A 15,847-nucleotide genomic window follows, 5' to 3' on the forward strand; every position below is an offset into this window, starting at 1 on the left:
AGGCCAGGCAGAAGATGATCTGGGATGTGAGGCCAACATAAAACTCAACAGTGGGGCAGATAATCCCTGGTAGACTATACCAATGTGCTGTGTTAGTCAATAACTACTTACCATGGAGTGTGGTTTTCTGACTTCGGTGGGGAGACCAGTAAAAAAAATAAATTCGTGTTTTATTTTCTGGGGCATAGAGTAGTTAGACAGGAGTCTTATCTCATTTACATGCTTAATAATATATATTCTTTAATTAACACATACATATAGCACTGATTTCATATCACTATTAATGTGTCATGCTATAGGTTCAGTGTGTGGCCAGGACTTGTGGGAATTTACAGCATAGTTGAGAAGTCAAGATTTAAGACAATACATGTGATCCCCAAACCCAAAAGTAATCTCTTTCCTTTGATGGTCCCTGGTATTTTACCGGGAACTTTGTAGCATTCTATTCCAGTCTTTAAGCTCTTGTATGTACACATACTACAGCTCCTAACTCATTGCAAAATACTGTAGGTAAGTGCTCAGTAAACACTAATTGACAGAATAAGAACCTAGTGTGGAAAGTGTTTCCCACTCAGCAATGATTACAGCACGGAATTTTCCAGGATGATCCCAACACCATGAATCCCTTAACAACTGAAAGTGAAGCTGTACATACCGTTTTTCCCCGAAAGTAAGACCGGGTCTTATACTAATTTTTGCTCCAAAAGACGCATTAGGGCTTATGTTCAGGGGATGTCATCCAGAAAAATCATGCTAGGGCTTATTTTCCGGTTAGGTCTTATTTTCAGGGAAACACGGTAGTAGTTAGTGCATGGGTTCTGGAGTTAGACTGCTTGGATTTGAATTCCAGTTCTGCCAGTTATTAGCCATACGATCTTAAAATTTGTACTTAATTTCTCTGCAGCCCAACCTCATTTGTAAAAGGAGAATACTACTCGTTTGTTTGATATATGTAAATGCTTAGAAAATTGCCTGGCACCTGATAAACATTTCTAAGTGTAAACTATTATTTGTTAATATTAATCCTGTGCCTCTTTCCCCAAAGGGCAAATAAGAAATGTTTTTGTCAGTCCACGTGTCTTTTGCTTCAATGAACACAGTAGTCATAATGTTTATTCATCAATAAACATAGTAGTCATCAATTTCCTTAATTTGACATTAAGAAATAATTTTCTTCACATGGTACAGATTAGGAAACCTAGGGCTCAAGTTAAAGGTTATAAAGCATATTGAGGTCAGATACAAACCCAGAAACTATTCGTTATTGTTTTTTCTGGGATCAAATAAGGCACTGAAGAAAAACACTCTCAGAAGAACCACACCTTTTCATTATTCTCCGAACAGAAACAAGGTGCAGCAACTTCCGAACCTTATAGGAATGCAGCAATTGCGGGCCACCTAAAAGCTTCATGCGCAGGCGCAGCTCGCGCTCCAGGCCGCTCCGGTTGGCGCGTGACAGCCGTGCTTTCCACCCTACCCCCAACGCCGTCTTAATGCGCACGCGCAATCCGTATTCCACGCGCACGTGCGCGTTCGCGCCGCTCACACCTCAGCGGAGGGCGCGCGCCCTGGAAAATTCCACACCCGAATTAACTCCACCCTATGCGCCTTCTCTCCTGCCCCAGGCTCTTCACTCGCAGTCCCCATCCCAGCGGCCTTTGCGTGGACAAAATGGCAGCCCCCATGCCGCGGGGATTGTCTTGCTTATCCAGGGCTTTAGGATGGTGGTCTCGGCAGGTGGGTAGAATCGGGGCTCGTAGGACTCTAGGGGCTGAAGAAAGAGTTCAGCGTAGAGGGAAATACACCCTTCGCAGTTGTCCTTAGCTTGGACGGTACGAGTCATACCAAGGTTAGGGAAGAGTTTGAGGTAGACGGGACCCAGCCACAGAGTTAAGTAGCCAAGTAGGGAGAGCCTGGGTAGGGCCATGAGGGCAAGCAAGTTCTCGGGATTAAGTTTCTCCTGTTTGGTTTGGGTCTCTCTGGCGGGAAGAGGTTAAAGGGGAAAAAAGTAATCGTTTGGAAGGTGGGCTCGCTTCCCCTTGATTCATACAAATGTTCTAAATGGAAAAGTAGCTGGAAAGGGGGGAGTCCTTTATTGTCACTGTACCTACTTAAGCAAACCTCATGGTCAGAGAGAAAAGAGACTTAGCTTTTAAAGAGCTTTTTGATCAGTTGGGAGTTAGAACGACAGAATGGCATTTACAGTGAGGCTCCGAATAGAACGAGCAGAATGTAATCTCAATAAGTATAGAGAAGATGATAATAAGAATAGGATTTTCTTATGCGTTAATGATAGTATTCCACTCATTTCAGCATTGGGTTGGTGTTGAAGTTCCCCATCAGACTGAAGTTTCTTTGAAAGCAGAAGCCTTGCTTTAATCAACTCTGTATCCCTAGGAGTTGGCATAGTCCTGTCCAATGGAGAGTACTAAAGGAAGTCCTTTAGTAAATATTGAATGGCGTTAGTATTAGTAAAGGTTGCTTTCTAGCTTCTAGTAAGAAACACCCGTAAGTGTTAAGGTAGTAATGCATTTTCCTCCCTGATAGGTAATAATTATATTTTATACTTATTCCTAAGTAATTCTTTGGATGTTCCTTTTCTATCTTTGCTTAGAGTTTGTTCAAGATAGTAGATTTTTTTCCACGTTACCTATATCCTAACTTTTCCTGCCTTCCAGCCAGTCCTGGTGACTCAGTCAATAGCTGTATTTCCAGTGAGAACTAAAAAACGTTTCACACCACCTGCTTATGAACCCAAATACAAATCAGAAAAGGAGTTTATGGAACATGCCCGGAAAGCAGGACTGCTCATTCCTCCAGAACGTTTGGAGCGTCCCATACATCTGGCCTGTACAGGTGAGGCATGGTATGTCTGAGTCCTTGACCCAATCTCCTGTCAGAGATAATCTGGAAAGTGGAATGATTTGGACTATGATTGACAGTATTTAATTAAACACAAAATCAATTGAGCCTCAAAAGTGATTTACTTTGTATACATTATACTTCATGAGGTCCTCTTTGATTTTGTTTTCACACTATTCCTAGAAGGCAGGGGTGAAATTCTCCCATTTTGTACAAGAAACAGAGGTTCTCAGAGAAGACTTAAATTATCTTATTCTATTTTTTCTAATGCAACATGGTTCCCTCTACATGGAAATCTAGTTTGTTAGTCTGCTTTATATCCATGATCCCTCCCAATTTGTGTGACTTTAAGATGACTTTTTCCTCAGTCTTTCGATGCTTTCTTAGTTTTCTCCTTCTCTCATTACAGCTGGTATCTTTGATGCCTATGTTCCTCCAGAGGGTGATGCTCGGGTGTCATCTCTTTCAAGGGAAGGACTGTCACAGAAAACTGAGCGATTGAAGAAGAATGTGGAATCACAATTGTCGTAGGTGTCCAAGACAACTGGGAGTCAATGTTAGAATAAACATTTCCTGTTACTGCTGTAGTCCAGAGAATTGGATATAACTAATTGAATTGAATTGGATATAACTCCCTTAACAACTTGACAGTATTTTTTTGCTCTGTAATAGCGTCTGTAGTTAATATAGAATAATACGGACATTCTGATTCTTAGCATCTCAGCCTTTATTGGTCGTTTTTGTCACATCAGTTAGAGAGTTGACTTTGAAGTTTGTAGGACACTTTTTATTACATATTTTAAAATTTAAAGTAATAATAAAAGAGAGTATATATGAGAAGCGTATATTAGAATTTAAGCTTCAGAGAGTAAGAAAAGCCAAAATGTGTCAAGAAGACAGACCTGTTCTAGGGAGCTAACTGGACCGTATTTAAGGAGCTGAAGTCAAAACCTTCTTCTGAGTCTCTCTTTTAGTTGAAAGGACAAAAACATTTAGTATTTGTCACTGTAAGGTTCTTTAGGGTCATGTATAGATTTCTATGTACAAGTATATTGAGTGGCTGTTAATTCTTCATGTGACCATAACTTATTTCTCTAACAAATCTTACACATCACCTTTCCTGCTTAAAACTTTTGTGGCTCTCTATTTATTACCTGAAGAATAAAATCCAGATTTCTTCAGTGGTATTCAAGGCATTTTACAGTCTGGCTCTTGCCTTTCTCTCTCTCAGTCATCATCTCCTTATTCCATTTTCTCATCCTAAACTTCATGTCTAAACTAATTGCCAGTTCCTCGACGGTATTGTGCTATACCTCTGCGCCTTTGTACATCCTTTCCTTTGCTTGAAAATATATTTTTCCCCCTTCTTTACCTGGTAACTCCAACTCATTCCTCAAAAACCAGTTGGGCATCATGCCTGCTTTTAAGCCTTCCCTGACTCTCTTTGGAGCTGCCTTTGCTATAATTGTATCTGTACACTTACATATACTACTTCTAATAACTCTACACTGAGATGATTTCATGTATTTCTCTCCTGGACTGTGAGCTCTTGGTGGGTAGGTCCATGATGGTGATGAACAAAACACGTGGTTTTATCATGGAGTTATCTAGAATAGGAAAACAGCCATTAAATACTGATTGCACACAATTAAATAATTAGAGGTATGGTGAAGTGTGAGTGCTCTGGGAACATATGACAGGAAGGCTTCCCTGAGGAAATGACATTTAAAGCTGGAAACTATTGTGAGGAGTGAAATGTCTGTTACATTGTTTTGTACACCTGAAACTAATTAAAAAAAAAAAAAGCTGGGGACTAAAGAATTGCTTCGAGTTAAGCGGTTTGAGGGGTGTCATGAGGAAGAGCATTTTAGGGAGACAAAACAATATAAGCAAGGCTCTGAGGTGAAAAGTGTGTGAAGGGATGTGTTGGATTTTGTCAGATGCTTTTTCTGTGTCTATTGAGATGATCATGTGATACTTGTTCCTTATTCTATTGATATGTTGTATGACATTAATTGATTTTCAAATGTTAAGCCAAGCTTGCATTCCTGGGATAAATTCCAGTTGGTTATGGTGTCCCTCATCTTCTTAATATACTTATATTACACTTATTAGCTCAGAACTCCGTGTTTACACTATTATAACTAGGAAAATGCTGTTGACATTGAGTCGTGCAGTACATTATGATTTTTCCTTTCTTACATAATACTTTTTTTGGAGTTAAATGCCTTTTTTTTTCCCCCTCATTTGCTTACAGAACCCGTGGTTGTGTAAATTTCCTCTCAGTACACTGAAAATATTAAGTATTTTATCAATTTCATCTTTAAGAAGAAATCCCTTCTGGAGCCTTCTTACCTGTTTTAGTCTGTACTTGTTGCTGTAAGGCCCACTTGTACATCTTGGGATCTACTTTTATCATCATCCTAATATTCCTTTGCCTTGCTTTTGTGTTTTATTCCCTGTTTCCTAGATTTTATGTCTTTTTCATGGTTTATTCTGTTATTTTGGTGGAACACATTCCCCAACAGTTTCCTGAGAAAGGGTGTATGGTAGGTGAAATGAGATCTTGCAAGTCTAAGTCTTTCTTTCCTCTCCCACTTCATTTATAGTTTGCCCAGGTACAAAATTCTGGGCTAGAAATCCTTTTTTTCCTCAATTAAAAGCACTGCTGCATTCTTTCCAACTTCTAATGTTGCTATTTAGAATCACGATGTCATTCTGACTCTTGAGCCTTTGCATGAAACCTGTGTTTTTTTCTTAGTGCTTATAGGATGTTTTCTTTGATGCCAGAATTCTGAAATTTTAGTATGTAAAACCGTGGCCTTTTTTTAGAATGATTAATTTAAGTGTGAATTAGAAGATTGAGTTTACAGTTCTTGGCACATTCAAAAAATAATTGCTATTGAATAAGTGGATAGACATTAATGGAGGTTAATGTAAGATGTGAGTTATGGAAATTGTACAAAGTCTTTAGAAATGATTCTCATGCTTAATTTTACAGAATACGGAAGATAAAACAATATGACGCTAATTTTAAAGTAAAGGACTTCCCTGAAAAGGCTCAGGATATCTTCATTGAAGCTCACCTTTGTTTAAACAAGTAAGTGAACGCCGTATCTTATACCCATTACATTCTCAGCAGCTATTATTCTAGGCATGGATTTTTATTCCCTTCAGGTAAGAGTTCTAGAATGGAAAAACTTCCTGTAGGAAATAATTGGAGCTTCGAGCTGTCCTTGACCCTTCTCCCGGCTGCTGGGAGTTCATATCATTTGGTCTGGCTCAGCTCCACCTACAAGTGTTGGGAGACTGCCAAAAGGCTGCTGTTTTCATCCCACCTGATCCCTAATTCTTCCTGACACTTTTTGAATGTTTGTCTTATATGTGTGTACTTCCCTTTCCTTAATTATTTTGAATAGTTTCCTTTGAAAATTTTCAACATTTTCTTGATTCAACCAAGGGAAAAGTCAGGGCTGCTAGGGAGATGAAAAATCAGTGAGGGGCCTGGAATAATTTTAAGTACCAGGCCTTGGACTGTCGCTGACATTCTTGAGCTGTGGCTGCTATGGCAAGGCTTCAGGTAGGATCCCCAAATCTGTGCTGTAAAATTTATTAATTATTATTTTTACTTCTGTTTTATTTTTTTTTAATTATGAAATATTTCAAACATAAAAAAGTACCATTCAGGTTAATAGATGTTTATATTTTGTTGTATTTGTTTCAGAACCCCTAATTGGAGGAGGAGGCAGGGATAAAACATAGCTAGAGCAAAAGCCTCATCACCCCATTCTTTTCCTTCCTACAGATAACTACTATGTATCCTCCCCATGCATATTTTTTTTGTACCCCTCTCCACCCCCATGCATATTTTTACACTTTCTCTACATGTATATGTATATAAATAATGTACAGTATTTCCTTATGTATTATAAAAATTTACAATAATTGTAATATATCTTTCTGAAATGATATAATTCAAGTTCGTTGCTAGAATGATATTGTATATATCTTTTATATATATATCTTTTTAAAACCTATTTTTATTGTTCAACATTGTTTTTGTATATTTGATTTTTTTCCTATCACATTATTTTGTGCATTCTATTTACCATGATTTTTCTTTGCTTTTTTTTTCTCCTTTCGTTTATTGGATTGATACAATTGTCTTCTTCCATTTTTATTCCTTCCACTTGTTTGGAAACATGAGATTCTACTTGTTCTTTTAGAAGTTATTGTTAAAATGTTTAACATGTATTCTTGAGTTAATGTTATAAGAACCTTAGAATATTTTAATTCCAATCACCACCTCATCCATCTTCCCTATTATTGTCATCTAGTTTTTTTAGTTCTGCCTTTTAAAAATTTCACCTTCATTTTTATTTATGGGTTTTTTGTTTTGTTTTGTTTTGTTTTTCCACTTCAGTTTTAAAGGATGCTTTCTTTAGGTAGAGAATTCCAGGTTGGTCATTACTTTCTATCAGCATTTTGAAAAATGTCATCTTTTGGTTTCTGTTGTTTCTATTGAGAAGTTAGCTATTTTTTCTTGTTCCTTTGAAGTTAAAGTTTCTTTTTTCTCTCTCTGCTTTTAAGATTTTTTTCTCTGCCTTTCATATTCAGCAGTTTACTCTGTGTGTGTGTGTGTGTGTGTGTGTGTGTGTGTGTGTGTGTGTGTGTGTTCATATGCATATCTTCATCCTGTTCTGGGTTCCTATTGCTTTTTAAATCTTTGAGTGCTTTTTTGTTAGTTTTGGAAAATTCTTAGAACATCTTTTCAAATGTTGCTTCTGCTCCACTTTCTTGTCTTCTTTTGTGGCTCTGAATACACATACAAGTATGTTTGATCTTTTCACTGTGTGCCAAATGTCTCAGGCTATTTTCTATTTTTTTCCTATCTTTTTTTTCCCCTCCTCCAGCTTTAGTCTGGATATTTTCTGATCTATCTTCCTGTCCTCTTTTCAGTTGTATCTAATCTGCTGTTAAACCTATTGAGTTCTTAATTGTATACTTGTTTTTTGTTTTTTACTTTTAGAATTTTCATTTGGTTTTTTTTTTGTGTGTGTCAAGTTCTTTGCTAAAATTCTCCATTCTGTCATCTAATTTCTTGAACATAACAATTACATTTAAAATCTGTGTCTGATAAAAACTGTATCTTCTATAGGTTTGTTTTCTCTTATTTCTTTTCTTTTGGTTTTGGTTAGTTCTTTTTTTCGTATGCCTGTATTTTTTTTATAAATAGGTATTTTTTAGAAATCAAAGATGTAACCATTTATTTAAAAAATTATTAGTTTAATAGGGCTTTTATTTATTGTGGTAAAATACACATAAAATTAAAATTTATCATTTGAACCATTTTTAGGTGTATAATTCAGTGGCCTTAAGTACGTTCATGATGTTGTACAACCATCACTGCTGTCTATTTCCAGAACTTGTTCATTATCCCAGACAGAAACTCTGTACCCATTAAGCAGTAGTTTTCCGTTGTTCCCTCCTCCCAGCACCTGGTAATCCATATTCTACTTTGTCTCTATGAATTTGCCTATTTTAAGTACCTCATATAAATGGAATCTTAACAGTTTTTGTCCTTTTGTGACTGGCTTATTTCAGTTGGCATGGTATGTTCAGAGTTCATCCATGTTGTAGCATATATCAGAATTTCCTTTTTTTAAAGGCTGAATAATATTCCATTGTGTGTATACACCAACTTTTGTTTATCCGATCATCTGTTGGGGTATATTTGGGTTATTTTTCCACCTTTTGGCTATTGTGAATAATACTTTTATGAACAACAGTGTACAAGTATCTTCTGAGTTCCTGCTTTCAGTTCTTTTGGGTATATCTGGGTGGGTATACCTGGGTATATACCCAGGAGTGGAATTGCTGGATCATATGATAATTCTGTGTTTAACTTTTTGAGAAACCACCATATTGTTTTCCACAGCAGCTTCACCATTTTTCATTCCCACTAGCAGTGCACTGGGGTTCCACTTTCTCCACATCCTTACCAACACTTGTTATATTCCTTTTTTTAAATTACAGCCATCTTAATGGGTGTGAAGTGGTATTTCATTTTGGTTTTGCTTTGCATTTCCCTGATGGCTAGTGATGTTGAGCATCTTTTCATACGCTTGTTGGTCATTTGTATACTTTTTTTAAAGAAAAGTCTATTCAAGTACTTTGCCCATTTTTGAATTGGGTTCTTATTTTGTTGTTGAGTTTTAGTAGGTCTCCACATGTTCTGGACATGAATCCCTTACAGATAGGTATGTGCTTTGCAAATACTTTCTCCCATTCTGTGAGTTGTCTTTTCACTCTCTTGATAGTACCCTTTGATACACAAAATTTTTAAATTTTGGTGAAGTCCAACTTACAGTTTTTCTTTTGTAGCCTGTGCTTTTGATGTCTGTCATATCCTAGAAATCATTGCCAAATTCAATGTCATTAAGTTTTTCCCCTATGTTTTTCCTAAGAGTTTTATAGTTTTAGCTCTCATATTTATGTCTTTGATCCATTTTAAGTTAATTTTTGTGTACGTTGCAAAGTAAGGATCCAACTTCATTCTTTTGCATGTGAATATCCAGTTTTCCCAGCACCATTTGTTGATGAGACTGTTCTTTCCTGTTGAATGGTCTTGGCAGTCTTGTTGAAAATAAGTTGACCATATATGTAAGGGTTTATTTCTGGGCTCTCCATTCTAGTCCATTGGTCTATATGTTTGTCCTTATGCCAGTACCACATTGTAAATAAATTGTTTTTTTAATTTTCTTTTTTGGTTGTTCATTGCTGGTATATAGAAATAGAACCGATTTTTGTATGTTGATTTTGTATCCTGCATCTTTGCTGAATTTGTTTATTAGTGCTAACACCTTTTTGTGGAAATTTAGGATTTTCTACATATAAAATCATGTCATCTGTGAACAGAGATAATTTTTACATCTTTTCTGATTTGGATGCCTTTTATTAATATTTCTTTTTCTTGCCTAATTGCTCTGGCTAGAACTTCATAGCGTTATGTTTACTAAAAGTGGTAAAAGCAGAAATCCTTCTCTTGTTTCTGATCTTAGGGGAAAAGTTTTCAGTTTTTGACCATTGAGTATATTAGCTGTGGGTTTTTCTTATAAAGTATTTATAATGTTGAGGGAGTTTCCTTCAAATATTCCTAGTTTGCTGAGTGTTTTTATCATGAAAGGATGTTGGATTTTGTCAAATGCTTTTTCTGTATCATTGAAATGATCGTATTCATTTTTTTCCTTCATTTTATTAATGTGTCTATTACATTGATTTTTCTTAGGTTAAACCATCCTTGCATTCTAGGGATAAATCTCGCTTAGTTGTGGTTTGTAATTCTTTTAGTATGATCCTAAATTTAGTTTGCTAGTATCCCATTGAAGATTTTTGTGTTTTATTGCTCCTTAGATTGGATAATTTCAATTGCTTTATTATCAAGTTTGCTGATCCTTTTTTTTGCCAGTTCAACCCCTGTAGTGGATTTTTTTATTATAGTTATCGTATTTTTCAACTCCAGAGTTTGGTTCCTATTCATAATTTCTCTTTATTGATGTTCTTATTTTGTTTATACATTGTTTCCTGATTTCCTTTAGTTCTTTGTCCATTGTTTCCTTTATCTCATTGAGCATATTTGGGACAGTTGATTTATCATCATCTTTGACTAATAATTCCAGTGTCTGGGCTTCCTCAGGGTTGGTTTCTGTCATTTTTTTTTTTCCTGTGAATGGACCATACTTTTCATGTTTCTTTGTATACTTTGAAATTTTTTGTCGAGAACTGGACATTCTATTATAATGTGGTAACTCTGGAAATCAGATTCCTCTACTCCTCAGGAATTGCTGACTTTGCTCATCAGTGCTGTTACCATCCATTTGTGACTTCTTCAAACTAATATGGCTAAGTGTGTATTCTTCGTTGTATGTAGTCATTGACATCTCTGCTCCGTTATCTCTGCAGTCAGCCAGTGACCTGATAAAGAGTTCCTTAAATGTCTGGCTGAATAAAAACAAAACAGGTGTTTTTGTCACTTTGTCCCTTTAAATTTTCTGATTGATATCAGTGGGAGAAGCTGCTGCAGCCAGCAGGACTAAAACCATGGCATCATTTGTTCTGGTCTCTGCAATTCACCAGACCAATATGTGCAATCCCAAATTTTTGGAGGGCAAAGTCCCCACTGCCTGCCCTTGCACTAGCCATCTACTCCAGGAACACAGGCCACTATCCCCACAGTCATGGCAGGTCTGAGGGAAGGGGCATAGTTTGTACACATTGTTTTTCTACCCACAATCATTAGCCTCTCCATCAGGCACTCCTCTGGTTGTTACAAGTGTCCAGTCAGAATCCAGAGTTCTGAAATAGTGATTCTGATCATTTTTCTAATTTACCAGTTGTTTTGATGGAGGGACCCACCCCTTGAGCTTCCTACTCCATTATTTTGCTTGATGTCTGGGTCTGTTGATTTTTTTTTTTTTGATTTTTTGTATTTATTGGGGAATTTTGGGGAACAGTGTGTTTCTCCAGGGCTCATCTGCTCCAAGTTGTTGTCCTTTAATCTAGTTGTGGAGGGTGCAGCTCAGCTCCAAGTCCAGTCGCCATTTCAATCTTAATTGTAGGGGGCACAGCCCACCATCCCATGCGGGAATTGAACAGGCAACCTTGTTAAGAGCTCACACTCTAACCACCTGAGCCATCTGGCTGCCCCTGTGTCTGTTGATTTCGCTGAATAGATTCCAGGTATGTTTTGTAATGTTTAGTTGTAGGCTTATCGTCAGTGGAGAGTGTTTCTTCTGAGGGAATTCTAAACAACCTAAGTTATAAACATACTTTTAAAGAGATTTTGTTTGTGTTTCTGCCACGTACCCCAGTGTATCATTGGCCAGGTATTAGTATTTATGTTAATTTCTAGCTTAGGAATTCTTACACCATACAGGTACCATAAATTCTGTGTCCACATTGAGTACAATGTGGGCATAGGGCTTTAATTTTTCAGGTTTCACCCCCCCCTCCCCCCCCCACTCAGAGCTCTAGACAAAGAGAAGCTTTATATCTAGGTTGGTGGACAATTTTTCTAGTTTCCCTTTCCGGCAGGTGCAGGACTCTTGACAGTCATAGGCCATCAGATCCTATTTCTGGATCCGTTTGTCATCCCTTATGCTGTTGTGGTAGCAGGTTGTATTCTTTCCATTTTGCTTTTAGTTCTCTCTCCCTTTCTGGCATCTAGGGATTTACCTTTCTTTCTTGTGAACTAGACTAGAATATTTTAAAACGTGTGTGTGTGTCTATGTGTATTATATTTTTTTCAACACTTCTAGATGTATATAGTGGGAGTAGTTTCACATTAGCTCAGTCCATTATGTTGCCAGAAGCATATGTCTTCTTTTTATTTCTCAGTGTCAGTTCTATTGCAAAATACTGTGTTTCCCCAAAAATAAGACCTAGCCGGACAATCAGCTCTAATGCGTCTTTTGAAGCAAAAATTAATATAAGACCCAGTCTTATATTACTATAAAACCGGGTCTTATATAAGACCGGGTCTAGTATTATATTATACTATAATATAGTATAATATAATATAATATACATAATTAATATAATTTATAATATAATATAATATATAAGACTGGGTCTTATATTAATTTTTGCTCTAAAAGACGCATTAGAGCCGATTGTCCAGCTAGGTCTTATTTTTGAGGAAACACGATAGTAAGTGAACTCACAGAAAAGGGAATTTATTTCTACTGCAGATTTCTAAGACAGAATAGTGAGGATGAAGAGTTCATTCAGAGGTGCCAGGGGCACGGTGGTTGTGGTAGTTCTTCACCACAACTCATTCTAGTCTAGGGCTACAATGGGAGAAGTGAGTTGGAATCTTTTCTATTAGGAATAGAAGTGGAAGGGAAGCAGATAGAACTAATTCCTTACACACTCTGGGATTAGAGACAAGATTTTTCTAAGGCACAGACTTAAACTGCCCAGGAAGTATTAAACTATGGGGAAAAGTCATGAATATGTATCTGAAATAAACTAATCTGTGCTGTTAGGTTTATTTGAAACCCCTCAGTTAGAAATCCTCCTAAAATCATACATGTATAGGAGCAGGAGGTTGCTGTCTGTTTTCTTACTCTTACTGCATAGAATTAGCATGACTAGGTCACGATGGCAGTAACAAAGATGGGCATGGGGTGGGGGCGACTGACCAGAAGAGATAGATGATTGTCCTTTGGCTGGGTTCAAAGATGACAGTGTAAGATACAAGGCCAGGCCAGCTGGCACTAGTGGTGTGTCTGAGGTAAGAGGAGAGATGAGCTTTTGATTGTTATTTGTGTTGGATTTTGTTCCCTGTTGCAGCTTAGAGCAAAAACCAGTCTCCATGTCCCAGTGAGGGTCTCTTGCCGATCTGAAGGATGTATAGTAATTTCAGAGAAATTTCTTTCTGCTCCTGGATTCAAACTTAACTTGCTACGGAGCTCAGGATTCTCTGGTAAATCCTGTTATTGTTCATCTTCATGTCCTCAGAACTTAGCATATTACCTGGCTTATAGTAAGAGTACAGAAAATGTGTGTAAAAATGAATTTAATTGTTTTCCATTTTCAGGGCCATTTTCAATTTCATTACAGGGTATCCTATCATAAAAGCAGGAGTCAGTGATACATATCTTTCTTTTTTAGCTCAGACTATGACCGACTTCATACCTTGGCAACTGAAAACTGTTTTCCGGTAGGTTCTCATCCTTAGAAACATGGGTTGCTGTATAGGTATATTCTAGGTATCTCCTCTGGTTTTCTTAAGAAGGATCTGTTTTGCAAGTTTAAGGAAATTTAAGGAAAAAGCTGAAGTTCCATTGTTTTTGGCTGAATGATAATGAGTTGGACTCTGGTAAGGGCCATGCAAATGAGGAAAGAGGAAGTCCCTCAGCAAGCAGTACTGAAACCTCAGGATATGGGCTACATTAGGCCAGCCTCCACATGCCTACACTGTAATAAAGGATTTAACAAGCATTCATGAGGCTTACACTGTGTTGTCATGGGTGCTAGGTACTTTGGGAGACCCCCAAGAATGGGAACTTGGTGGTCCAAGAAGAACTTCAGTTTCTATCAGTTTGGCCGTAGGGACATATATGGCTAATTTAGTCTTAGTAATTTAACTGTTATATCCCTGTAAAATCCCACCCTTCTCTGCTAAAAGGTGGGGATGGGCATCATCTATGCAGTCAGCAGAAATACATGCAATAATTAGCAGATTATGGAAGTATATGGGAGAGATGATGGTGTATTAGGTAAGCTGGCAGTTTGGAGTGTGGTTTTCATTGATTTGGAGAAGGGTCCTCAAGGAGGTAGGTTGGTCTTGAGTTATGATTTAGATGAAAAGAGAGTTGTTGTGGTCGGCTTGAGCAATAGCTTAATCAAAACTTGGGAAGGTGAGAAAGAAGGCACAAGAAAGTATTTGGTGGGAAATGTTGCACGTTGGCTGTGGTATTGCAAGGAGTGAGAGCAGGTGTGGAAGGAAGTACCCGCTTCCCTAAAGGGAGGGAAAAACTCAGAACTTGTTCTCTTCTGCCCTCAGGACATGGTCTGGGACATCAAATATAAGACCGTCCGCTGGAGCTTCGTAGAATCTTTAGAGCCACCCCATGTGGTTCAGGTTCGCTGTTCAAGTATGCTGAACCAGAGCAACATATATGGCCAGGTCACCGTCCGCATGCATACCCGGCAGGTAGAGGCACCAGCTTTTCTTCACTCTCAGGTTGGGCACCTGGCTATGGCTGCCCAGGACTCGGTTCTAAGGAGAAGTTCACCATGGTCGTCCTTCCTCTGACATTGCACCCTTCCCACTGTTAGAAGTTAGCTCTAGTAAGACAGGTGCAAGGATATTCTCTCCCACCCTTCCTGGTCTTGACTTCCCCCCTCCTACCCTCCCCAGTCAAAGAAAACCCTCTAAGAGTAAAGTGTCAATAGTTGATCAGTTAGTCTAGATTCAGAATTCTGAAATAATTTTTTTACCCATTAAAATGTTTTGGTTGTTTCAATAATGGTTGTGTGGCAAAAATCAAAAACAAAACAAACCACTGAGGACTAACAGGCCAGCTTTGCTCTCATTCTTGCAGACTTTGGCCATCTATGACCGGTTTGGCAGATTAATGTATGGACAGGAAGATGTGCCCAAGGATGTCCTGGAGTATGTTGTGTTTGAAAAGCACCTGACAAACCCCTATAGCAACTGGAGAATGCATGGCAAGATCATCCCGCCATGGGCGCCCCCTAAGCAGCCCATCCTTAAGGTAAGGCAGCTTGTGTGGTTTAAGAGCTCTGAGGCAGTACTAGTGACAACCTAAGCCAGTCCTGTTGGGCTCCACCTAGTGGAGAGAGGGGGTCATGCAATACCAGGGAGGGGGAACCCTGTTAGGGGTGGGCAAGGAGGCGAGGGTGACTCTCCTGGGTGAGCCATGGGCTTGGATGGTAGATAACTCAGCTTCCTGCTCTTTTAGACGGTGATGATCCCTGGCCCCCAGCTGAAGCCCTGGGAAGACTATGAAGAGCCACAAGGAGAGGCCCATAAGCCTCAGCTAACCTGATAGCAAAAGTGATTTCTGGGGTGAAGCATGGGTGATGAGGTATCTGGGAGCTGTGAAGTCTGGGAGTCGGGAGCTGTGAAGTCTTCCATCTCCGTCATGCAGTAGAACGAACTACCTTTGTTCTCTCATGTCCTGCGTGGGTCTTTTTAGCAGTTTCATCCTCAACAACCATAGCTGATGGCTAGGCCCAGGTGAGTGGCTGCTATGCACAGCCATGGACCCCCTTCTTTTTAAGATTTTATATCTAGCTTCTGGGTCTAGATGAAAGTATGTTTCGGAGAACATCTAATAACAAATTTTCCCACAGCAGGTACTGTCAGGAGCAAACTAGCAGAATTTTCTTATCACGGGATAAAGAGTTTGAAATAAAATTCTCAGGGCGTTGGATAAATTGTGATGGGTTCTGT

The 15,847-nt window shown here is 38.4% G+C and overlaps 1 protein-coding gene across 1 annotated transcript; it reads left to right on the forward strand.

Annotated features, from left to right (window-relative positions):
* Positions 1-1,568: 1,568 nt before the first annotated feature.
* MRPL45 (mitochondrial ribosomal protein L45) lies at positions 1,569-15,804 on the forward strand. The gene is made up of 8 exons (XM_033091704.1): positions 1,569-1,737; positions 2,679-2,856; positions 3,272-3,389; positions 5,864-5,962; positions 13,537-13,585; positions 14,432-14,581; positions 14,973-15,146; positions 15,354-15,804. The coding sequence occupies exons 1-8, from the start codon at positions 1,603-1,605 to the stop codon at positions 15,438-15,440; spliced, it is 990 nt and encodes a 329-aa protein (XP_032947595.1). The 5' UTR covers positions 1,569-1,602; the 3' UTR covers positions 15,441-15,804.
* Positions 15,805-15,847: the final 43 nt, after the last annotated feature.

This window comes from Rhinolophus ferrumequinum, chromosome 21 (genome assembly GCF_004115265.2).
Source record: "Rhinolophus ferrumequinum isolate MPI-CBG mRhiFer1 chromosome 21, mRhiFer1_v1.p, whole genome shotgun sequence".
Taxonomy (NCBI): Eukaryota; Metazoa; Chordata; class Mammalia; order Chiroptera; family Rhinolophidae; genus Rhinolophus; species Rhinolophus ferrumequinum.